General features: G+C 38.3%; 1 protein-coding gene across 4 annotated transcripts; it reads right to left on the bottom strand.

The window, feature by feature from the left end:
• Positions 1-1,534: 1,534 nt before the first annotated feature.
• Positions 1,535-22,582, bottom strand: LOC107601944 (SLAIN motif-containing protein 2-like). Of its 4 annotated transcripts, XM_016294309.1 has the most exons (10): positions 21,798-22,582; positions 17,999-18,141; positions 7,806-7,976; positions 7,138-7,308; positions 6,607-6,948; positions 6,372-6,512; positions 3,581-3,661; positions 2,653-2,691; positions 1,882-2,089; positions 1,535-1,802 (listed from the first exon to the last, which is right to left on the bottom strand). In XM_016294309.1, exons 1-10 carry the CDS (start codon positions 22,286-22,288, stop codon positions 1,736-1,738), a joined length of 1,854 nt encoding a protein of 617 aa, XP_016149795.1. In that variant the 5' UTR covers positions 22,289-22,582; the 3' UTR covers positions 1,535-1,735. The 4 variants fall into 4 exon arrangements, with proteins under 4 accessions (XP_016149795.1, XP_016149797.1, XP_016149796.1 ...); XM_016294311.1 differs by lacking the exon at positions 3,581-3,661; XM_016294310.1 differs by lacking the exon at positions 2,653-2,691 and having other exon boundaries at positions 21,798-22,581.
• Between the last annotated feature and the right edge of the window lie 1,152 nt (positions 22,583-23,734).

The raw sequence follows: 23,734 nt of genomic DNA, 5'->3' as shown, positions 1-23,734 counted from the left end.
ATGTTTATGTCATGTATAAAGATTGTGTAGCTGTGCGTCTGTCTTATTATATAAGCCTCAGCATTCACATAATGTAATTTTATTAGAACATTCAAACCGCGTGAAATATATGTGGCGTGAAATTTCTCTTCAGTTCAAATCGCGAAAATAAAAATTCTCTTTACTATACAGAACGAAAAACATGAATTGACATATCGTTTTCATATAAACCGCGGAAAGCGACAAAAACAGCTTGAACTAGGCCTGCGTGTACATGCCATACTAGGCTCAAGCATCCCACTAACTATATCTCAGCACACGGAGGCAGCTCACGGTTTAATAAATAAGCCTCTTATCAGCGCATAGTATTTTGTCATAAATATCAAGGGGCTTTTATAACAGATCTTTGTTACAAAAAAGCAAATATAAATGTTATCAAAGCAATTACAAAAATCAAACAAAACTTGAGCAAGAAATGCAAAGAACCCTGAAGTAAATAATATTGGCAAAATAAAGCAATTGGCACAAACAAACTAAAAAAATTAAAAAACACACAGAAATTCATAAATTATAGGCACTCATTTTTAAACAAACTTGCGCAGTCTCAATAGTATGCTAGTGTGCAGCAAGATATCATCTCCATATGTTCAGGTGACACTCCCATTCAGTTACCAGTAAGCGCCATTTTAATTCTTGGCCTTTTTTCAACTATTTCACTCAGAGAATGACGACAAATAACATGACCAGGAATTTCCCAAAATTAATGGTACAGAAGCACTACACTTCACCCACACAACCACTTCTTTTTATGACCTTTGCCACCGAGACATGATCACTGGGACATCAATCGATGAACAACGTTTGACGATACAACAGCTCACCTTATGAAGTTGGTCTCAGGCATTTATATTCAATGAATTTCCCAATTTCCAGTTAGGACATACAAACACGATTCAAGAAATTTGACTTGAACTTTTCACTGATTCGTGTCTCATTGATTCGTGTTTCCTTTCGAAATAAGCAAAAGCATCAATCCTGCTGCGTATCTGAGGGCTCAAACTAAACACATTTGTTCAAAGACTCTGAAATGCATCCATTATTCAGACATATAAAATGCTTTGGAAACATAGCTTTGCAGTTGAGGTTTAACAATGACATTCAGAAATAAAAAGCCCAAAAATAAAGATTAGTAAACATACATATATATTTATAAAGACCAAATACTGTATGAATACTCTTTGAAAGAAATATTTAAATAATGATTTCAAATAAATAAGAGGTCACATAGATATGAAAGACATTCTGACAGAATGCAATTGCCATGTGGACACTTTGTCGCCATACAAACCTTTCCCACTTAGTTAAGGTCAATTTGTATGTGCTCACAAGGGATCCCCACTAATGTTGTTACAGAGGAAACAAGTTATTCAATGTTCTTCTATAGTGGGTTTTGGGGGGATTTGCAAGCAGGATTGTGGATTTGGTGCCATTTGTAGTACTGGTGCTGTTTGGAAGGTGAGGGCGAATCCCAGTCTGTTTTTTTTTTATGTTATTGTTGTTCTTTGGCATTCTGCGGCGTCCAGTCTGCCTTCCCCATCTATCCTGCTGGGATGAGAGCTCTGCCACATCAACTGAAAGAGGAGAGAATCATTTGTTTGGAAGAATGGGTCTCTTTATTTGTGGGGGTTAAAGATGTATCTCTATAAAGTGCCAGGTTGAACTGAAAGCCCGCTTGTGCTGCTGGTTCTGGGCGCGCTCAGTAGCAGCCCTCTCTCCAGCTCTCGTCTCTGATACCACTGTATGTCCTTGGAGCTGGCAGAGACCTGTGCAGCAAATAATAAACTCAGTATGTACTTCACCAGGTTACAATATGTTTATAGCGAGTTGTGAAAACCTGAGTACCTGCGCACAGGCTGGACCAGTTTGCTGCGAGGCACTGGTAAACCTCCTCCAGCATTGGCAGTGGGGCGGGGCAGGCCGCTGCGGGGCGGGGCCATGGAGCGCGTGGGTGTGGCTGTGCCTGAACCATGATTAGACATGACCTTCATGGGCTGACGGAGAGCCAAGGGAGACGGGGCAGCGGGAGTCCGCAACTTACTGGAAGAGGGCACTGGGAAAAAAAAGAACGTTAAGTGTGGAAGATAGAATTAGAGAAAAGAATAAAGGCAACCGATGAAATGTAAAGGAAATGAAATACTGGATATTTCATAAAAGATAAAACATTACAGACTGAATAAAAGACAGAGCTTCTATTCAGTAGTTTATCTTCTATGACAAATGACAAACAATAATGAAAAAAGATGGATGCAACCCTAAAAACCAAAAGAATGCAGTTAGATAACTAATTCATAAAGCTACACATTAAACATAACCACGATTAAATAAACAGGCTCCTATGTAACACGCAGAGGACCGTTTTCCACATTCACAGAGCACAACACTAGCATTAATGGCATTTAACACAAAGCTGATAGAAAATAAGGCACAATAAGAATGGATGGATGGATTTAAACAGCCTTGATCAACTAGTGTTCTCAAACATTTTCAGAAATACTAGTTATACAAATGTCCCCCTTGTTGCAAAACACAATCACAGTACAAACACAATCTACCATTCACGCACACTTGCACAACATAAAATATCACTGCATTATCATCAGTGTATATACTCACTGAAATCTGTTTCCTCTCCAAAGCAACACGAGAGAGGAACTGGGTAAAAGATGGAAAAGAGAGGGTTGGGTTTGTTTCCGCTCCAAAAGCTGTCGAATTGCTCAGGACTTGCACCATTTCTCTTTTCTAAGTGCAAGTGTGACTGACCAACAATTTAATGCAACCAAAGTGCATTAAATAAATAATTAGAATTAGACAGATGGCTTTACAGACTACTGAAACATTTGGTTGGGTGACAACGTTTAAGCAGTTCCATTTAATAACAAAAGTAGTAGTACAAGAAGACATGAAACAATTGTACCAAAAGGGGGCAGACCCACAGCAACCTACAGCATCACTCACCATATAACACTGCAAAGAAACAGCAGCATTTACAACCACAGGTGAACAAACTATTCTTAAAAGCCACTCCAAATCAATATACAGCACACAATTCAACGATGTGAGATGACATTTACAGTTGAAGATCGACAGACGTTGCCTTTTTAAGGTCAATAAATATTAGTGACCAATAACCAACAGACCTATTTTAATTAGTTTGCCTCAATAGCTAAATGACTACACAATAAAATTATTATTTTATTATTCATGGGAAAATTATACATTCTTAATAGTGGTAATAATAATAGCAATTCTGCAATTTAGGCGTACCTGCTTTTCAGAACTAAAAATCCCATTCACATAACCTTTCCCAAACCTACCAGGTTGGTATGCAATAATATATTCTTTTTGTACAAAAAATTAAATTACTCTAGCTCAATTTTGAATCATAACCCAGACCCCGGTTTTCAAAAAGACCTGAGTGTGATTTCTCATCAGAAAACAGCTTCCACACCAACCAAACAATACTCTAATAATGGGTCCATAAAATATTTCCAGGACTATCTGGTATCATGACTGAGTCTGGGTGACCTGCTCAGTGCATTACCTCGTAGAGACGTAGAGCTCTGGAGTCTCTCTTTTGGTTTTGGGGAGGAGCGAGCAGGTGCGGACAGCCTTTGGTGTGATGCTGAGATGAGAGACAAGTAGACATTATGTTTTGATTCAGGCTAATCTGAGCTCAGCAGTCCACGTCCACCTGCAGGCACTTAACCTCCAACCAGAACTGATCCAAAATCAGCTTTAACCAAAACGTTTAGGTGATGCCAAGGCAAAAACAGCCAGCTAGGGTCAGGTTTAATTCAAGGCAGAGCCATTCCATGCATGGGTGAGACAGAAGACTACTTCCAACCAGCCACCAGAGGGGGCCACAGCCAAGAGAAAAATGAAACCCAGGGTGAAGAACAGGCAGGAGGCAGCACTAAGCCAAGAGTGAATCCAACTACATCCAGACAACCAGCACCTCAGCCAAAAACAAAGGGTGTGAGGAAGAAACAAAGGCGGAGAGAGAAGGGAAGAGGCAGAACATGCTGGGCATGAAGGACAAAAATTAAACTAGACTGTCCATATTACCAAATGAGGGGGAGAAGCCTGAAATACTCACTACATTCAAGTATGTAAAATCACTTAAGCAAGCTCATGTCTTTGTGCTGTTTAAGAGATGGCTGTTTATTGATGGTCACTGACTCACTGAAATACTTAAAAATATTTAGATACAAAGATTACAGAGCGACTCCACTCCTTTTTGAGAGACTTGATCAGATAAACTGTTCATTGACAGAAAGAGATCTGTATGGAGACAGATCAGCCTCAAAAATAACACATTTGCAAAACAAAATTCATAAATGCACAGCACAAACATGTGTTTATTCTTATTTTGTGTTTAGAATAAAAGGAGAAAGATAACGGATCTGCCTCCTGCTGGTTTGTTCTGTCTGAGCTTCTGCTCACAATGACACTCAGGGTCGTGCATCGTATTGGACGCGAGTGTTCGCGCTTTCCAATAACCAAATTAAAAGTCTAGACGTGTACATACTAGCATCCTGTTAGCAATTAGCTTAGCAACAATTTAGTAGCCTAGCGTAGCTCCACGTTCTATAGAACAACTGCGCGTTGTTACAGTATGACAGAATGCCAGCAAAGAGCACTGCATTTATAGTCTCTAAAAGACATCTCAGTTCATAGTTATAATATCTCACAAATCTCTGTTATAACACAATAAATATAAGCATAATTAATCGTTCATAATGTCTAAGCATATGTTTTGCAAATGTGTTATTTTTGAGGCTGATCTGTCTCCATAGATCTGGCCTTCGTTGACCTCACATGGATAAAATGATTCAGTACGCGGTCATCAAATGTTTTTATTTTATTTTATGGGCGTCACGGTTAGGTCAGCTGGACCTTTTCACTTTTGTGCTGGTTGTGATGTCATGAAATGGTAAATGGTTCAGTTCATGAATATTAATTAGTTTACACACCAAAAACATGAACATAATCCGTTTTAACAAATAATTATTTAGAAAAAAATGCAATTTTGAGGTCCAATAATCGTATGTATATATAAACAATACCTATTAATACAAAAAACCAATCAGTAACTACAAAGATTCAATTCTCAGGCACCTGAAGTCCAACATAAAGTTAGGGTCATATTTATTGTTGTTCAGTGAATTTTCAGTTAAAACTGAGTTCTCAATAGGATTCCACATAGCGATTTTGCATTGGGTTCAAGTTGGTCACGCAAATTCACTGTAGTGCCCAACAGAAAGCAGCTCGTTTTAAAAGTGACTTCTGTGGTTTCCATACATCATAGACAATAGACAACAGACTCTTTTTTCTGCAAAACTGATGAAATTTCATGCGACTGCACCTTAACAGTAAACTGCAGTATGTGTGGGTTTAAAAGAGTTATTTGTACTACACTGGTCATGCTCTATGGTGTTGATTTACTAAAAAGAACTGACTCATAAGAGTCATTCGCTTGGAAATCAGATTTTATTCCTCAGTGTTGGCAACATTGAAAAGAGTTCTGAAAAACAGACTTATGACAACCTTTGTGGTAATGAACACTCAACATAAAAAAAAAAAATGTACATATAATGTATAAAATGTTATATAGCCTACTATGACAAATCAAAACTCCTGCTCAAGAATTGGAGATGCTTCCTACTGTATGCACATCCATGCCAAAATTACACCTTTGAGTTTTTCTTTTCTTCAGTAATGCTATTAAATGTGATTGATCACATGGGTGTAATGGAATATGATTACTATAATCTGAAATGTATTATCCTACAAATAAAATGACAAACTTCAGTGTTCCTTGCCACATTAAACACACCTTCAAGATCCATCATCTGAAGAGTTCCCTAAAACATTAAAAATCACCCCTGAATAATAAATTTACAAGGGCTTTGTTTGAAAGTCAGTCAGGCTTTTAGAAGAAATGCCAAGATGCCAATAAAATGCGGTCTAAGAGAAAATGTGAGAAGATCAAAGAGCCTCATCCAGCAAGCCAAGACACCGGCAGTGCAGTTAAGAGCACAGCATGAACGTGTGTCAGAAGCACATAATCCATAACCAAGCAGTGCAGAATCATAAAATGTCAAATGTTAGCATACACCAAGATTTACGAACAGAACAACATTCATGATGAATGTCATGTCAAGGAATGCAATTAAGTCTTTTTGTGTGGTGAGTTTGAGTCAGAGATTGTGTTTGTTTTCTACTGTATGTGTGTTTGTGCCGTTTACAGGCAGTTAAAAGCTCTGCACGTGTTCATTGGATGATTTGATGTATGTGTGCATGCATGCTCACTGATGTGTCTGGACACTCACTGGCAGACTGACTCTGGTGTCTGGGTGACCCTCCGTTTGGCACTTGCAGGTTTGACTCACAGCTCCTGCTGTTTTTGACTGGCTCTGCAGTCGGTCCAGAGCTGGATCGTGTGAGGTTAGGTAGACTCCGTCTCAGCTTTTCTGCGCACAAAAACAAAGGATGAAGAAATCCACGTTTAAACTGACATTGTTTTTAAGAGAAGTAGCCCAAGTGAAATGTGATTGGAAGATCTACCTTCATTCTTAATGGCATTGGTCTGCGTATCGTGGCCTTGCAGAGAGTGGCGGGGCTGCTGGAGGCGGCTGATGATTGGTTGGGGAGATCCGCGGCTGTACTCTAAAGAGCGGGTGGGTGAGCGGGATCGGGGTGAGTTCCTGGGGGAGACGCGGGGCGAGTGCCGAGGGGAGGGGCTGAAGCGGTTGGCGGGTGTGTGGTAGGAATGGTGGACCGCCTCCTCATCATCCTCCAGGCTCTGTGCATCCAGCTCCTGGTCACTCAGAGTTCCTCGTCGCAACGACTGACATGATGAACCAGAGCTACGACGTGACGCTGTTGCAGCGTATTCTTGCCTTAAGCCTAAAAGAGGGAAACGGAGATACATTTGAGTTTAAATCTCGAGTGATCCATTTAGGCATTTTTATTCACGTTTAAGACGATCGATCATCCATTTCAGCAGCATGATAACCAAATGTAAACGTTTCTTAGAAAGATAGAACAGACTAAAAGACGAGGTGCAACACTTGTTAGAGAAAAGACATCACTCACTCTCCTCCTGCATGCGGGCGAGTATCTGCACGTCTGTGACGTCATTGAGTTTATATGTGGTCGATGAACCGACAGAGTCTTCATCCATCTCTGATGTGCTTAACTCGCTGTCTACTGATGACTGTGGGCTCACTGCCTGTGCGTTTCTGTCAGCCGATCCACGCTGGTGACCTACACACACACAAGATAAATGAAATACATTAATATACACGAAAATAAAAACAACACTGTTTCTAAATAGTTATTCATAGGAAGATCTACAAAATAAACACTAAACGGGTGTTTTCTGCTTTAAAGTCATATTGATTATGCTAGGAATCAAATACTAGCCTACTACTTATTGCATACTGGACAGCATATATTAATCAGAGGTTACATTAACAGAAAATAATCCATCATTCTCCATTTTTTAAGAGCTTTCAACCAAACAACAGTGAGAAAAGTGCAGTTTTTATACACACAAGTAACCAGTATGCAACTTTCCATACCACTTTATGATGTAACGTGGTTACTTTCGTGATTAGTAACATGTTACCTATAAAAATAACTTTCCCCAACTGCAAATTAATAAACAGCAGCCTCACACTTGTGACATTATGTTTCTTTGTAGCATGTAATAAATTCCTCAACTATTTCTTACTCCACATTTGGAGTAAAGAGGCCTTTACCTGCGCTGCAAGGCAGAACGAGCTGCTTCACGACAGGCACTCTAGATGGACTGGAGGATGGGGAGTTGAAGCCACTGGTGTAAGGACTGTTTGCCGTGTTTGTGCTGTATGGGCTTCCGTAGGCCACTTGAGGACTGTAGGAACTGTTATATAGACTCCTCCGCTTGTTTGCTGCAAAAGAAAACGAACATAATGAGGGCACTAAAGAACTTCTTGTTGAACGTGAAGTGAAAGCATATTATGGTCTCTTTCTTATGTTGGTAGTTTAAACAAATGCCATTCATTTAGGAGGAACAAATTTCAGACAGCACCAGCTGTTATCATTAGCCGAAATAAATAGGCTTCTTATATGTCATACTTAAAAACACAAAACCAACAGAAGGTCATATCCCAACCCCCCTCAAGTGCACTTACACAGATGCCATTTTAATGCATGCATGTTTATGGAGACATAGCCTACACAATATGGTTTACAGTCTATTAGGCATCTCAGAGAGTCAATTTAAGCATACAGCATGGCCAAGTCTAATAAAAGAGCGACATTCTAAGTCCTGGTGGAGTGCTGTTGATTGCATACAATGCAGCCTATTCACAGTCTAAGAGTACAAAGACGCATATACACACCCACAAGAGCCTTACTCAGTCATTTAGTGGATGACAATGCCATTAGCATCCAGTCAATTCTCTCTCTCACACACACAGACTCAATGTAGGCATTGTAGAGCAATGCAGCACCATGAATATGTAGTTGTCTGTGATTCAGTCACAAGGCTAAACTCTCAGTTCAGCTTCAGCAGGGAGAATGTACTGCTGTTAAAGCTTTTGGCAACACCGACGGCTAGAGAATCTGAAGATCATTAGTTGAATATCGGCCAAGAAAGAGACTTTACTGTGTCTCTGAAGAGCAGAGCATAAAGTAGAAGCCACTTCAGCTGCTCTCGCTGTGGATATACTCTCACATGATCGCTCATCACTTGATCCTGTGTGTGTGTGTGTGTGTGTGTGTGTGTGTGTGTATGTTTGGGATGGAAAATTATTAAAGGGGTCCTATTATGCTCTTTTACAAAGTCTTGATTTTGTTTTGGGGGTGTACTTGAACATGCTCTTATGCTTGGTGGTTCGAAAAACACATTATTTTTCACATAATTTACATTATTACAACAACTTTCTCCCCATCCTGGCACAAACGGCTCGATTAGTTCCGGCTTTGATGAAGGTCCGTCTTCCGAAAAACAAAATGTGTTGTGATTGGTTAGCTGTCCCTGTGCGTTGTGATTGGCGAACAGCTTAGACGGTGTTTCAGTACTGCCACGCCCCTTGCTCTGTCTCTCAACAAAAGCTTTTGGGAATCCGGCACTACTCACTCGTGTTGTGGAAGCAGTCCTCAGTAAAATGCACAGCACACAATAGCAAATTGGGGTTATAATGCTCAGGAACAGAGTTAAAAAGTAAATTGCAACCACTGTTTCCTGACATCTTCCGCTTTCGGAAGCCCAAACAAAGATGTTTGGGCATGGAGGTGAAAAAAAAACAGCGGTTCTCAATTCCAGTCCTCGTGTACCCCCGCTCTGCATGTTTTGCACTTCTCTCTTTGTTAACACACCTGATTCAGATCATCTCATTAGACGTGAGCTCCATGCATGAACTGTGTTCCGATTGACATGCTCCTTACACAGTGTCCATTGCTCCCTACTCCCTGAGCAGGGGAAATCAGTTGAAGTTTACTTCACTTCATGTGCAGAGCGGGGGTTCTCTGTTGCACTAACTCTGTGGCAATTCTTCTTCTTCGTCGTCTCGTCTGATGCGCTCACTCAACCAAGCGTTCTAACCACAACCTCGCCCCTCCCCACCCCCCAACCATTCGAATTTCTGTAGGCGGGAATTATTTGTAATGAAATTCTAATGAGCCGCTTTGTGATATCACAAAGCCCGGAAAACAAACGCTGTAGTCCAAACGAGCCGTTTGCTGTAGTTCTTGAAAATGGATTTTTAAAAAACTAAATATCTCCTTTGAGATTTGTAACTTTCTAGATCTTTTTTATGCCCAAACATACACACTACACACTGACTAAAATTAAAAAAGTGAAAAAGCATAATAGGACCCCTTTAAATAAAAGACAATAATATTAAATACATTAAATTATATAACAATTAACTAATTAAAATACTTTTAGACCTTTATGTATTTTGCTGTGTGACCTAGAAAAAACAAACATACAAACAAACAAATAATTAAATGTTACTGTAATATACATTTTTTATTGTAATAAATTCTATTTTATTTGATTAGTGACCTAGAAATAGTGTAGAAATTTTCCTTATCACAATGTCAAATACTTCTTTAGGATAAAAAAAAATCCCTAAACTCTGTTTATTCCAAGTTTAAACAATAAATTAATAAATAATATTGTAATATATATAATTTTATTGCATAAAATGTATCTTATTTTAATATATGAAGAAATGCAACACAGAGACTTCTATAAACATTTTTGAGTGTCAAATCATCAAATCAGAGTTTTGAACCAAAGGTTTGATGATTAAATTGAACTGCTGAATTTTTTAATCTTTAAAATCAGAGACCCTATTAAATCATATTTTGAGAAACTAGTCTTAAGGAAACCTAATGTGAAAATAAAACACATTAAAAATCAGCTATATTCATGATGTTGCTTAGTTTTATAATCAGCAACACAACCATCTTGAATATATTGTAAATATTGCTTGGCCTTGTGTGTGTGTGTGTGTGTGTGTGTCTGTGCAGCTGGACACTCAAGAGGTCATTAAGGCACATTTCCCCAGACCTCCTACTCTTTCCTGCCCTCTTTCCATGGATCCATCTTCTCTCTCTCTCTCTGTGTCTCCTGTCTAATGACTTTCTCTCTCTCTCTACTCCTGCCATCACTCAGCGTGTGCTTTATTCAGAGAAAACAACAACAACAACAACACTCTCTCCCCACTCGCTTTCTTACAGATCAAGCAGTGAACGGCATTAACATCACACCATCAGCCACGCTTAAACGCATACATGCACAACGCTTGAGTGCTGGGACATAAAAACATCCACAGAGACACAGGAATGAGTGTGCACTGATGAATGCTGAGAATGACTGGTCTTGGATATGGGCTGGTGTGGATGACCTCTGACTGTTCTGTGTTTTTGTGTGTATGTGTTAAAAACAAAGCCAAGAGCTAGGACTGCCCTCATTCAGCAGTGACTAAAAGAAATGAGGATTGACACAAAGAGCCTGGATCAGTGATGCTGAGACTGCTGTAAGCCAATAACACCAGACTGTAAGGGCATTACAAACAAGGACATTTACCATCAAGAGTCAACAAAACATATCAGATACAACCAGATATATGAGCTGGAGGATTGATAATATATTACAACATATGCACACAAAAGTGTCTAAAATCCATTATCTAAAACTGATTCAAAGTGTGTCATGTGAGTGTTTTTCAGTGTCTTCGAACAGACAAAAATAGATGTGTCCTAAAACTCAGCCTGAAACAACCTAGTCTCGCAAGTCAGACTTTTGACTATAGGCTCTAAGTCTGGTCCACATAAAGACTACCCAGAATTACCCAGAATGCTGAGACATCTCCAACAAACAACAGACCTGAAGTCATTCATTTCCTATGGAGAGTAGAACAGGAGCTGCAAGGAGTACCAATTACATGCATATACAGAATTTTCAGATTCAAATTAGGCATAGTAAACTTTTGGAGATAGGCTGTATGTGACCACCCAACCGTATTTGATATATTTTTTTCAAAGCTAGGGTTGGGCGATACATCGAATATTGCCGATATTTTCATGACATCTTTGCTGTTGATATAAAATGTGTCCATTTATAATTTTTTTAACAAGTGTTGATTTTGCAGTAAACACTCTGTATGTACTTTGTATGTAACAATAGCTGCTCTAGCCAGATCATGTCTTTTTAGGCTTTAAAAAAAATTAAAATAATTTGTGCAAATGCCATAATATTGATATATATTTAATATTGTTAAAAAAAAAATTTTAATAAAATGATATACATAATAGTGTTTAAAGAAGCCTGCTGTGCTTTCCTTTAAATTTCAAACTCATTTGCTTTGGTGTTGATATATTCGTACATTCCTTATTCATTCATTTTACTTTTGTGAATAAGCAGATAATAACGGCCACTTCATGACCATTTTGAAAGCTCTGTGCAACTGGCTCTAATGGATGGAAGAGACTGTCATGTAAAGAGATCAAAGTTTTTCTGAAACCTGAAACTGATGGTACCATAGACATGAAAGAAAAACTACATCTAAGCCAGAACAGAAATACCCAAAGTCTTTTCCATCTTTCAGCATGTTATTATACATACTCCATATATGTGGCCAAAGCGTGCCAATGGCCATTACATTCCAGTTCATCAGATGGTTTGGCTCATCCACGCTCTTTCCACCAGAAGCACACCACACTGAGTCCACTAATACTGAATTTGTGTGTCTCCAAGACAGAAAAATCCAAGAAAGACGAGAAGGTGAAATGAGGACAGCTAATCTGTCCTCATTTCTCCTCTAACTCTGGTGACTACATATACTGCAAAAAGACCCCAGTTAAACCCCACAGATAATTCTGACACTGAAAAGATGCTTTGCTAACTGTGCTTTTTATCTCTGCATGGACTAAATAGACAGCACGGCCCATTACAGGATAAGATACATGGCCTTAAATGTCTAACAACTTGAGCAACTATAGACCAATATCAAATCTTCCTTTTATAGGCAAGATTATTGAAAAGGTAGTTTTTAAATCAGCTGAACAGCTACTTAAACTCAAATGGATACCTGGACAATTTTCGATCTGGTTTCCGACCGCATCACAGCACAGAGACAGCGCTCAATAAGATAATAAATTATATTTGCTTAAATTCTGATTCTGGCAAAATATCAGTGCTGGTACTACTAGATCTCAGTGCTGCGTTTGACACTGTAGATCATAATATACTTCTAGAGAAACTAGAAAACTGGGTTGGGCTTTCTGGGATGGTAATCAAATGGTTCAGGTCATACTTAGACGGGAGAGGTTATTATGTGAGTATAGGAGAGCATAAGTCTAAGTGGACGTCCATGACACGCAGAGTCCCACAAGGCTCAATTCTTGCACCACTCTTGTTTAGCCTGTATATGCTCCCACTAAGTCAAATAATGAGAAAGAATCAAATTGTCTATACCCAGATTTACCTAGCCTTATCGCCAAATGACTACAGCCCCATTGACTCCCTCTGCCAACGCATTGATGAAATTAACAGTTGGATGTGCCAGAACTTTCTTCAGTTAAACAAAGAAAAAACCGAAGTCATTGCATTTGGAAACAAAGATGAAGTTCTCAAGGTGAATGCATACTTTGACTCTAGGGGTCTAACAACTAAAAATCAAGTCAGGAATCTTGGTGTGATTCTGGAGACAGGCCTTAGTTTCAGTAGTCATGTCAAAGCAGTTACTAATCAGCATACTATCATCTCAAAAACATTGCAAGAATTACATGTTTTGTTTCCAGTTAAGACTTGGAGAAACTTGTTCATGCCTTTATCACCAGCAGGGTGGACTATTGTAATGGTCTCCTCACCGGCCTTCCCAAGAAGACCATTAGACAGCTGCAGCTCATCCAGAACGCTGCTGCCAGAATTCTGACTAGAACCAGAAAATCTGAGCATATCACACCAGTCCTCAGGTCCTTACACTGGCTTCCAGTTATATTTAGGATTGATTTTAAAGTACTTTTACTCGTTTATAAATCACTCAATGGCCTAGGACCTAAATACATTGCAGATATGCTCACTGAATATAAACCTAACAGACCACTCAGATCATTAGGATCGAGTCAGTTAGAAATACCAAGGGTTCACAAAAAACAAGGGGAGTCCTCTTTTAGCTATTATGCCACCCGCAGCTAGAACCAGCTTCCTGAAGAGATCAGATGTGCTAAAACATTAGCCACATTTAAATCCAGACTCAAAACTCATTTGTTTAGCTGTGCATTTATTGAATGAGCAGCACTGTGCTATGTCCGAACTGATTGCACTGTATTTTATATATAATCATTTTCTATCTTTAACTGTTTTAAATTCATTTTAAATCAATTTTTAAAAGTTTTTAAATTCCTTGTTTTATTGTTGTGATTATTTTATGATTATTTTACTTCCCTTTTATGTAAAGCACTTTGAATTACCATTGTGTATGAAATAAACTTTCCTTGCCTTGCCTAACGACTGTCTGTCAAGCACATTTTGTTCAGCTCAATGGACAGTCCACGTGGAAATGAGGTCGTCCGTGAGCTTGTATGAAAGTTGTTTTAGGGGCCAGCGGCGAAGGAGAGGAGGAGGAGAGTCCTGTATTAATGAAAGATCATCACAGCAACATGGACTGTTTAAGGACAAACCCAGATGCAGTGAGAAGGAAGAGCTCATGACATCAACAGCAGCACAAAGAGCCAAAGACGACATGAAAGAGACAAGGATGAAGAAGGAAGAGAAAAAGGCAGAATGAATGCAAAGATGTTGAAAGTGTAATGGATAAGTAAGAACTGTCAGATCTGCAGAGGAAATGGGAATAGGCATAGAAAAAAAGGGAAAAGAAGAGAACAAAAAGAAAGATATCAACAGGGAAGCAGAGTGTACTCCAAACTGGATTGCAATAGTGGATTGGATAACGGGCAAGTTGAGGTCGCGGCAAAAGAAAAAGACACGCACACACCCAGAGAAATTAATGTTGTTCACTCAGGGGAAAGTGAATCTCAGCTCTACCAAGTCATAAGGAGGCTGTAAAGACTTTACTGAACTTGCTGAATCACCACATAACCACAATGTTCAAGAGTATGAATAGCACTTTCTATTAATATGATACACTCTAGTGTACATTTATCGATTCATTTATCAAAAAGGCACAAATTTAGATGTACAAATAATGAATGAAAAGTTTTGTGGTTCTCTTAGATATACTAGACAAATTATTATTAGTTAGTTTCGAACAATTAAAATCATACAATAAAATCATTTTGATAATTTGATATTCAGTTATTTTTATCTAATTATAGCATAAATTAAGTAATTTTAATGACCAAAACTGTAACTCTGCACACAACACTATTATGCATATGATTTTTCCTATTACAAAAAATATATATATTTTCATAAGAATGACATGCATGATTAGAATCATGTTAATAATTTCATTTCATTTTCTCAGTGCTACACAACTGGTAGAGTTGACTGCTTTTGTTCAAACTGTATTTGCTAAGCTGAACCGTGTTACCAAACTATATATACAAAATGATCAAACAATTATTTATTCTTTAGTTTATGTAAAAAAAAATAAGTTACTCAATTACTAAAAACTACCAATTTGGTCCCGAATTAGTTAACCCTACTAAACTGGCAACACATTCTGGCACTTTTTTTTTCTTCCATTTTCTAATATTTAGTGCTAAGGGAAAAACTACACAAACCAGCAGACATGTCAATTTGTTATAGAACTGCAAGGTTAAAAATATCCTTTCACTGCTCACTTGCGGAAAATATATATTTTTACACAAGCATATGTTCCATTGTCCAAATTATTAAACAGATTTAATATTGGCAAATGGCGTTTCTTCAAATAAGAATAAAAAAAGCAAACATTGTCTTGTTTTGTCAGCATGTGATTAAGCCCAAATGCTAGGCAAAGCTCACACAGTCTTTCTTTTAAATCTCAGCCTCTCCTTTTGACCTCATGTCCTGTGAGTTACATAACCCTGGTTATGACTACAACTTTATGGAACTGTCTGCATTTCTGAGGGAAGTGTAAAGCCCTGGAATGAGTTACCATGGCTAGACAAACAGACTCACCAAACAGCAGACAAGTTTACTGCAGAATGCCCATGCCGTTTAAAAACGTACTGCCTTTTCACAAAGCTTGCATAGCTATTGCTGAGTCAGACTCTTCAACCTTCTGGGTGGAATTCATTAAATGTGTGCAAACATGTCCGTCTCTATTTTACTTTCTCACATAGACACAGATGCGCTTCACGGGGGCAACTGGTTCTGAAGAGGGCACAAGAGAGGCATAAAAGAAAAGAACAAGCAATAAGAGAGAGACAAAGAAGCTGACAGGTGTGTCCATGTCCAACAGGATAGAGATTTGACATGCATCACATACATCTGCACTGGCTCTCTTCACTCTCTTGGTAATGGCTCTAGGGAATTAGCGATGCCTCAGGTAACCTGGAAACCGCAATACACACCCTACACGCTCGGCATGGGCTGTATACCCACTGACAATGAGCTTTACACAGTGGGTTGGTGAATGAGCTTTCTTTTATTGGGAATGTTTTGATAAATGACTAACACACAGTGAAAATCATCTCACGTTTATTCAGCAAGTTGTTTATAAACTAAATAAATCAGTCTAGGGCTGTAAATTGATTATTTTTTCTTAAATAACTACATAATATACTGAATCTGATTCATTAATAACAATTATGTATATCAATATTTGCCAAAAAAGCCTCTGAAAGAAGTCTCTTATGCTCAGCAAGGCTGCATTTATTTGATCAAAAATATGGTAAAACACAGTAATTTTGTGAAATATCCTTACAATTTAAAATAAGATTTTTCTATTTTAAGCAGCTTCATATTTTTGTAGAAACCAAAATACATTTTTCAGGATTTTCTCAGGATTCTTTGATGAATATAAAGTTCAAAAGAACAGCATTTATTTTAAATAGAAATCATTTTTAACATTATAAATGTCTTTACTGTCACTTTTGATCAATTTAATGTGCCTTTTGCTAAAAAAAATTGAACCATAGAGTATTACTAAAATTAATATAATCAGATTTTCCCCCTTCATCTTATTTGGGAATTGTGCTGTTTGCTCTGTGATGACACTATAGTGAGTTCACTTACAACAATTACATCATACACCCGTCTGTCTCACACAACGACAAGAGTGATTCACACCTGGCCCGGTTCCAAACGTTAATCAAATGCAGCCACTGCAGATTGGATCTTTTAATGGAAAACTCTTGATCTACGAACTGGGAGTTCTCTGGAATGATTCCCATGTCACTTAAGGTGACTCTGGTATGAGATGAGCCAGGAATGATCTTTGAGAGTATCACTCAAAATGACTTTTAAGATTATTTGGTCTTTGTCTCCCTCCTCAATGAAGCGATATAAAAAAATTATAAGAGTACATAAATGTGTGATGTAACAGTATGTCAGTGGGTGTTGTAAAAGTATCAGTCACGTGTCTAGTATGAGCATGGACAGTCAGTTCCCTTCTATAGAGAGCTGCTCAATTTAAGACATGTCACATGGGCATACCTGACTAAAAACAGCAATAGCCTTCCTGACTACAAAGTCAAACCTGTCATAACTATTTGCTACCTATAATTAGCAGAAAGATGGATGGTACACAGACACAGCCGAATGTACAGATACTCTCCAAAAACAAGGATTTGTCCAAGTGAACTGCCAGGCCACATGTTGAAAACACATACACACATGGTGACAGACTGATCTCAGCAAGGAAGTGGGGATGGAAGAGAATCAGAGCCAGAAATGGAGCTCAGTGAATGGGTAGAGGGCAGAAAGCATTTAATGAAAAATCTACATTTTTACATATATAACATTCATGCTACATGGTAAAAATGTAATGCATCTCTTTTTTTTTTGTAATGGGGCCTGCGAGAATGTTCAGAATAAAGACTTATAATACAACAGTGGAAGATATTAAAGGGATAGTTCACCCAAAAATAAAAATTCTGTCATTAATTACTCACCCTCATGTCGTTTCAAACCCGTAAGACCTTTGTTCATCTGCGGAACACAAATTAATAATATTTTTGACCCTGCATAGACAGCAATACAACTGAAATGTGCCCAAGTCCAGAGACGTAGCAAGGAGATCTGTAAAATAATCCATGTGACATCAGGAGTTCAACCGTAATTTTACAAAGCTACGAGAATACTTTTTGTGCGAAAAAAAACAAAAAAAAAACAATCTCCTTGCTACGTTTCTGGACTCAGGAACATTTCAGTTGTATTGCTGTCTATGCAGGGTCAGACAGCTCTCAGATTCCATCAAAAATATCTTAATTTGTGTTCCGAAGATGAACGAAGGTCTTATGGATTTGAAACGAGTGTGTGGAGAGTGTGAAGAGTGTGTGGTACCTGACATGGTAAGGTCGAGTCTGTGTAAGAGAGAGCGTTTGGCAGACTCCATATCAGGACTGGGGTTATCCAGAGCCTGTCTGCACCACACAATTGGACTCAAGGCTTTCTGCAGAGGGCTGTTCAATTTTGCTTCGTACAACCTGCAGAAATAAAACCAGAGGTCAGTCACAAGAAATAACATGCTCTCATTAGGGATGTTCATTTCGGTTATTTTTCCTAACCGACAACCGACGCTCGTTAACCGACAAGATTATTTTAAATTAGAATTGAATTAAATTAGAAAGGATAAGTGTCTGTGACTCGTTAAATCTACTAACATTTGTTTCCCCGGGGATTAATTTTACATGCGCAAAAAGCAGCAAACAACAGAACATGAGGATTCACATGGTCATATCACATCATGCACCTGCAGCGCTTCTGCCAGCGGAGAAAAACATAATAAAGCTAAGCTATATACTGTGTGTGTGTATATATATATATATATATATATATATATATATATATATAAAACAAATAAATAGGCCTATACGAGAAACATATTTTTACTTAAATTATAAAATAAGAAAATGAAAGAAAAACAAGTAGCCTATAGTTTCGGTTCATTTTTGTGCTGCGCAAAAGTAAACAGACTGCAGAAAGCGGCATCCTATTTTTCTTTAGGCTTATTTTACAAAAGCACAAAGATTTGTTTTATGAAGTAAAAAAATAGGTAGTAAAATCTGTTAAGCCGTTAAGGTTAAGTGTTATCACTTTACCACCATGATGTTATACAAAACATTTTGTTTCACGTGGATATTGGAACAAGTAAAAAAATAGGTAGTAAAATCTGTTAAGCCGTTAAGGTTAAGTGTTATCACTGTACCGCCATGATGTTATACAAAACATTTTGTTTCACGTGGATATTGGAACGCGAGTGAAGTACATAAATAATAATTTGCCATTCAAATACATCGCGAATACGGAAACATTTGATTTTGTGTGGAATGAGAGACCCAACGTTGGTTTCAGTTTAGTTTTAGCCTAAATGAATTTGTTTTGGCTTGTCATTTATATTGCTATAGCTTCTTATATTTTAAATTCTTGTTCTTTTCTAAATACTGTTAATTGAAAGGATTTGTTGTGGAGTGAGGGGAACTAAAATAGCCTAGCTATGTTTACAGTGTTTATTATAATGTTTGTAAACACTTCGCGTCGGCATTAGGCCTATTTCTGAATGAAATAATAAAATGTGACTTATGTTTTTCCCCCTAAAAAACACATTCTTTATATACGCGTAGCGTATTTTAACCATGCAGCAAACCGTTTTAAATATTTTGATAAATTACTGAAAAAATTAATAATTAAATTACTTTTTAAACCGTTTAACTGATTGTATTAATCGGTCAAAATTCTTACCATCAGTTAACCGGTTAAAATGAACATCCCTAGCTCTCATCACATACAGTATATGGCACACAAGCGTTTAATCAAGAAACATGCTGAGTGGTGAAGTTTTCAAAATCCGTGATTAACAGAGGCTTATTCAGCAAAAGCATGCTTTCCCTTTAAATAAAAGCTGGCCTACAGGCAAATGACCCATTACAAGTTTCTGTAATCCTTCAGGTAAGGTGTATACTGTACTCTGTAATATTGTGCACCGCAGCCAGCTTTGCTTAGTCACCGAGACCTGAATTAATAGGGTCACATGAAAGCCTGGTGCAGAACTGTTCAGGCCAGCTGATCAGAAGCTTGTTTACTACAGGCTAAATACATGCCATATGAGAACAGATCCTTTCATAATATGACAGCTGCAGTAGAGAACATTTATTAATAGATGGTGATACTGTCATTTAGCTTAAGTAATTGAAATCAATAGGGATGCACCGATGTGAAAATTTTGGCCGATACCGATAACCGATTACTCTTTATTTTTGAAAGCCGATAACCGATATGTTGGCCGATAAATCTATATCCAAATTGTTATATACTTTTTGAGAGCCTGATTACAAAAAAGGTCTCATCATTAAAAGCCACATCCCAAACACTTCAACATAAGCAGCCTAGTTTGAACGGTGTACGTTTTAAAAATATTTTTACTCTCCCATTACCAAATTTAGTCATAAAAAAGTCTTACAAATAAATAAAATAATGCATAAATAATGCAAACAAGTCACTGGACATCATTACACGTGTAAAGAATCAAAATGAATGCGCCATAGATCAATAAAACGGAATAGCCTCTGCACGGACAATAATTAAATGATTTTAATTACTAAACCATACTGTTGATGAAAATAATAAGAGAACAATACAAGTGGTTGTTGTTATTTACACAAATCTGAATGGCTATTTAAATAATTTAAATACATTTCAGAAACAGAAAGTAGCTCTTTGTTTATGGGGTTACCAGGGTAACGGCTGAATTTCTGCTGTTCAGCGCCATCTGCTGTCACGCGTCTTTGACGCAGCATACAGCAGTGTTGTTCTGATAAGATGAAGCTGTCTAGGACTTGAGGACATGGGACAACCAGAAGATGTTCATCTTCACAAGCACTTTTTTGAGCAAAATTGATCAAAAGTGAGAGCAAAGCCTTAGTGTTACAAAAGCTTTCAAATAAATGCTGTTCTTTCAAACTTTCTTTCTATTCATCAAAATATTTATCACAGTTTTTACAAAAATATTAAGCAGCACAACTTTTTTTCCAACATTGATAAATACTTAAGCAGCAAATCAATATATTAGACTGATTTTTGAAGGATCATGTGACACTGAAGACTGGAGTTATAGCTGCTGAAAATTCAGCTTTGCCATCACTTGAATACATTTTAAAATATTTTCAAATAGAAAACAGTTATTTTTCATTTAAATGCACCCTTAGTGGGCATAGGTTTTTTTTTTTGAAGGGCAGTTTTTATTTTAAAAATTTTACAGACCCCAAACTTTTGAAAGATAATGTAAGTGACCAGAGTTTTTTTTTTACAGTCTGCATTTAAACATTAAGTGGAAGTTGCTCATTATTTTTACACTCAGAATGGAGGCATAACAACAGGTGACAGCATGCTCATTCTGCCATGAGTGTACATTTAGCTGGCTCTTATTCTTCCCAATAGTGGTTCTGGACTTTAAACAGAAACCCATTAGCTTTTTTCAGCTTCTCATATGACTGCACATCTTTGGAATGATATTTGTCAGCATTCTGTTCATTTCTTGTTTTTTGCCTAAAAAACCTGAATGCACCATCTTATGTGAAACAAAAGAGCCATACTCAATGCAGATCATGCAGAGAAGTATGTACATCTGTTGTAACTAATCTGCTAGATCATATCTGAGGCCTTATCAAAAGGACATACGTATGCAAATACATCATTTGTGTGTGATTCTAACGACATCATTGAATCATGACACCATGGCTGTCATTCAGCACATTTATGAAGGTACTGAAATAAACTGAAGGGCAGATGAGAAGGACCCACACATCAGAAGCAACTGCAAGGCCGTGGTGCGGAACACATGCAGTCAGCAAACTGTTGCTCTTAAATACTCAGACGTAAGGCGCTATTCATTTTAAACAGATGTCAGTCGTATTGCAGTCAATGCATTGAATAAACTAACCCCAGCCCTTAGCCAAAGAGACATGGGTGCAACGATGCATCAAGCGCATTCCTCCAAATACGCGTTATTCTCTGTGGCGTCTGCGCGAACCTGTCAAACACATGAAGGGTGTGTGTGTGTGTGTGTGTGTGTGTGTGTGTGTGTGATCGAGAGGTTATTCCTCTGATCGGGGTTAACACCTTCGCCTCCCGGCAGGTTACTCACCAGCTGTCTTCCTCTTCGTTCAGGCAATCCATGTCCTCCAAATCGAGAATGTCCACCTCGTCCAGCACTGAAGTTTCTCCGTCTTCGATAAAATCCAGCGAATCGTAATAAGACGCGAGACTCGTGTTCGCGGCGGCACAAGAAGCGTTGTCACTGTCATACCCCCCTCCGTAACTGCTGCCGTGATATGACCGTCTGGGACTCAGCCGGGAGATCTCCAAAACCCCACCGAACCCCCTCGATCCGCCGAACCCCACCCCAGTGAACCCGGCGAGCCCCGCTGCCGCCGCCGCTGCCGCCGCCGCTCCCGGACAATCATAGCCGGCGCTCACGGGTCTGGTGTTCCCCGACAGTCCACCGGAAGAAGAGGAGGAGGAGAGCAGACTGGATCGGCTCCGGAGCTGCTCGTTCTGTTGCTCGAGTTTCTTCACCAAGTCTTGAAGCTTCCGCACCTCCAAGTCCGCGTTTATGTTTGAGTTGATATCCTCCATGGCAAAAGCAACGATATGTCCGCGCGCCGGTGTCGTGTCCGTTAGGTTTGTTTAACTACCGCCAAAGTCAGCCAGTTCGCGAGCCTCCGTCGCAAGGACTTTAAAGGGAGCACTGTCAACGCCGCGGCTCGAAAGTTACTAATCTTCTCGTCGTCATCTTGTCCGGGAACTCGTACACACTGTAAGCTCCGTCGCCATCTTTACTGTCCGCCAGTCGCTCGCTGGGAAATCTTTGAGAAGCTCGGAGTGAGACGTCATCACGTGACTCACGGGGACGAGCACGTTTTGGGAGCGACCCTTCACTGGATCAGGAACGCGCACTATAACTCTGATAATAACAGTCTCGATTAATACACGGTCTTTATTCCTGTTCTTAGGTATTTTTGCGGGGATTTTGTACTTTACCTGGATACTTTTGTAACCAACTACTCGTACTCTTACAAAATTCTTTTTACGATTTGTTTGAACTCTTTACGATTTCATTTAGACATCGTACAAAGTATTTTTGCAGGTTATTATTGGTTAAAAAATTCTCTATTTAGACATCTTGCGGAGCAAACAAACCAGTTCAGGCTAAATTTGAATAGCGCTCAAATATTCATTTGACTTTGTGAAGAGATGTCATCATGTATCACAACAGAATATTTGACCCAAAGCAATATTATGTCGTACCTATATTTAAATGCAAAACAATTGTACAGTTAGCTGCTGGTGAATTTAAATACAATTTCAGAGTGATTCTCTGCGCAAACTCTTTACGATTTCATTTAGACATTATTGGTTAAAAAATTCTCTATTTAGACATCTTGCGGAGCAAACAAACCAGTCCCCAACTATGTTTCAGGCTAAATTTGAATAGCGCTCAAATATTCATTTGACTTTGTGAAGAGATGTCATCATGTATCACAACAGAATATTTGACCCAAAGCAATATTATGTCGTACCTATATTTAAATGCAAAACAATTGTACAGTTAGCTGCTGGTGAATTTAAATACAATTTCAGAGTGATTCTCTGCGCCTCAGATGACTTAAAATTATTTAAAATGAGACACAACAAGCATTAAAATTGGTAAAACAACAAAAAAAATACATACAGTATATTTCTTATTTGAATTCACCCCTCAAGAACTGTTTGTTTCCTTTGAGGAACCAGGATTGACAGTATTTTAACAACAAGGCTAAGCCTAATTTTAAAATTACAAATAAAAAATATAATACTTTATTTACAGAAACTAGTAGTGTCCATGGACTAAATTAAGTTTTGAAAACAAAACTAGGGCTAGGGGGCATTTGAATATTGAACCACTATAGAGCCTTAGTAAGAGCATTAAGGAAACTGAGACTGAGACAGGTTGCGTTACAAAGTTTGTGCATTAAAATTACTGTATATAAAATGTCTATACAGTATCAGATTCAAGAGCTAAAAATAAAACCTAAGGAATAT

This window comes from Sinocyclocheilus grahami, unplaced genomic scaffold, assembly GCF_001515645.1.
Source record: "Sinocyclocheilus grahami isolate Dianchi unplaced genomic scaffold, SAMN03320097.WGS_v1.1 scaffold315.1, whole genome shotgun sequence".
Lineage (NCBI taxonomy): Eukaryota > Metazoa > Chordata > Actinopteri > Cypriniformes > Cyprinidae > Sinocyclocheilus > Sinocyclocheilus grahami.
The sequence above is the reverse complement of the archived record's forward strand: the minus strand, read 5'-3'. Positions and strand labels throughout refer to the sequence as shown.

Bases quoted from the DNA above. Each gene is read 5' to 3' on its own strand.
- LOC107601944 (XM_016294309.1), bottom strand. From the start codon at position 22,288: ATGGAGGATATCAACTCAAACATAAACGCGGACTTGGAGGTGCGGAAG. The intron at 2,090-2,652 runs GTGAGTATATAC...TTTTTTTCCCAG, and splicing joins TGGAGAGGAAACAGATTTCA to TGCCCTCTTCCAGTAAGTTG. The intron at 1,803-1,881 runs GTACTCAGGTTT...TTTGCTGCACAG, and splicing joins CTGGTCCAGCCTGTGCGCAG to GTCTCTGCCAGCTCCAAGGA.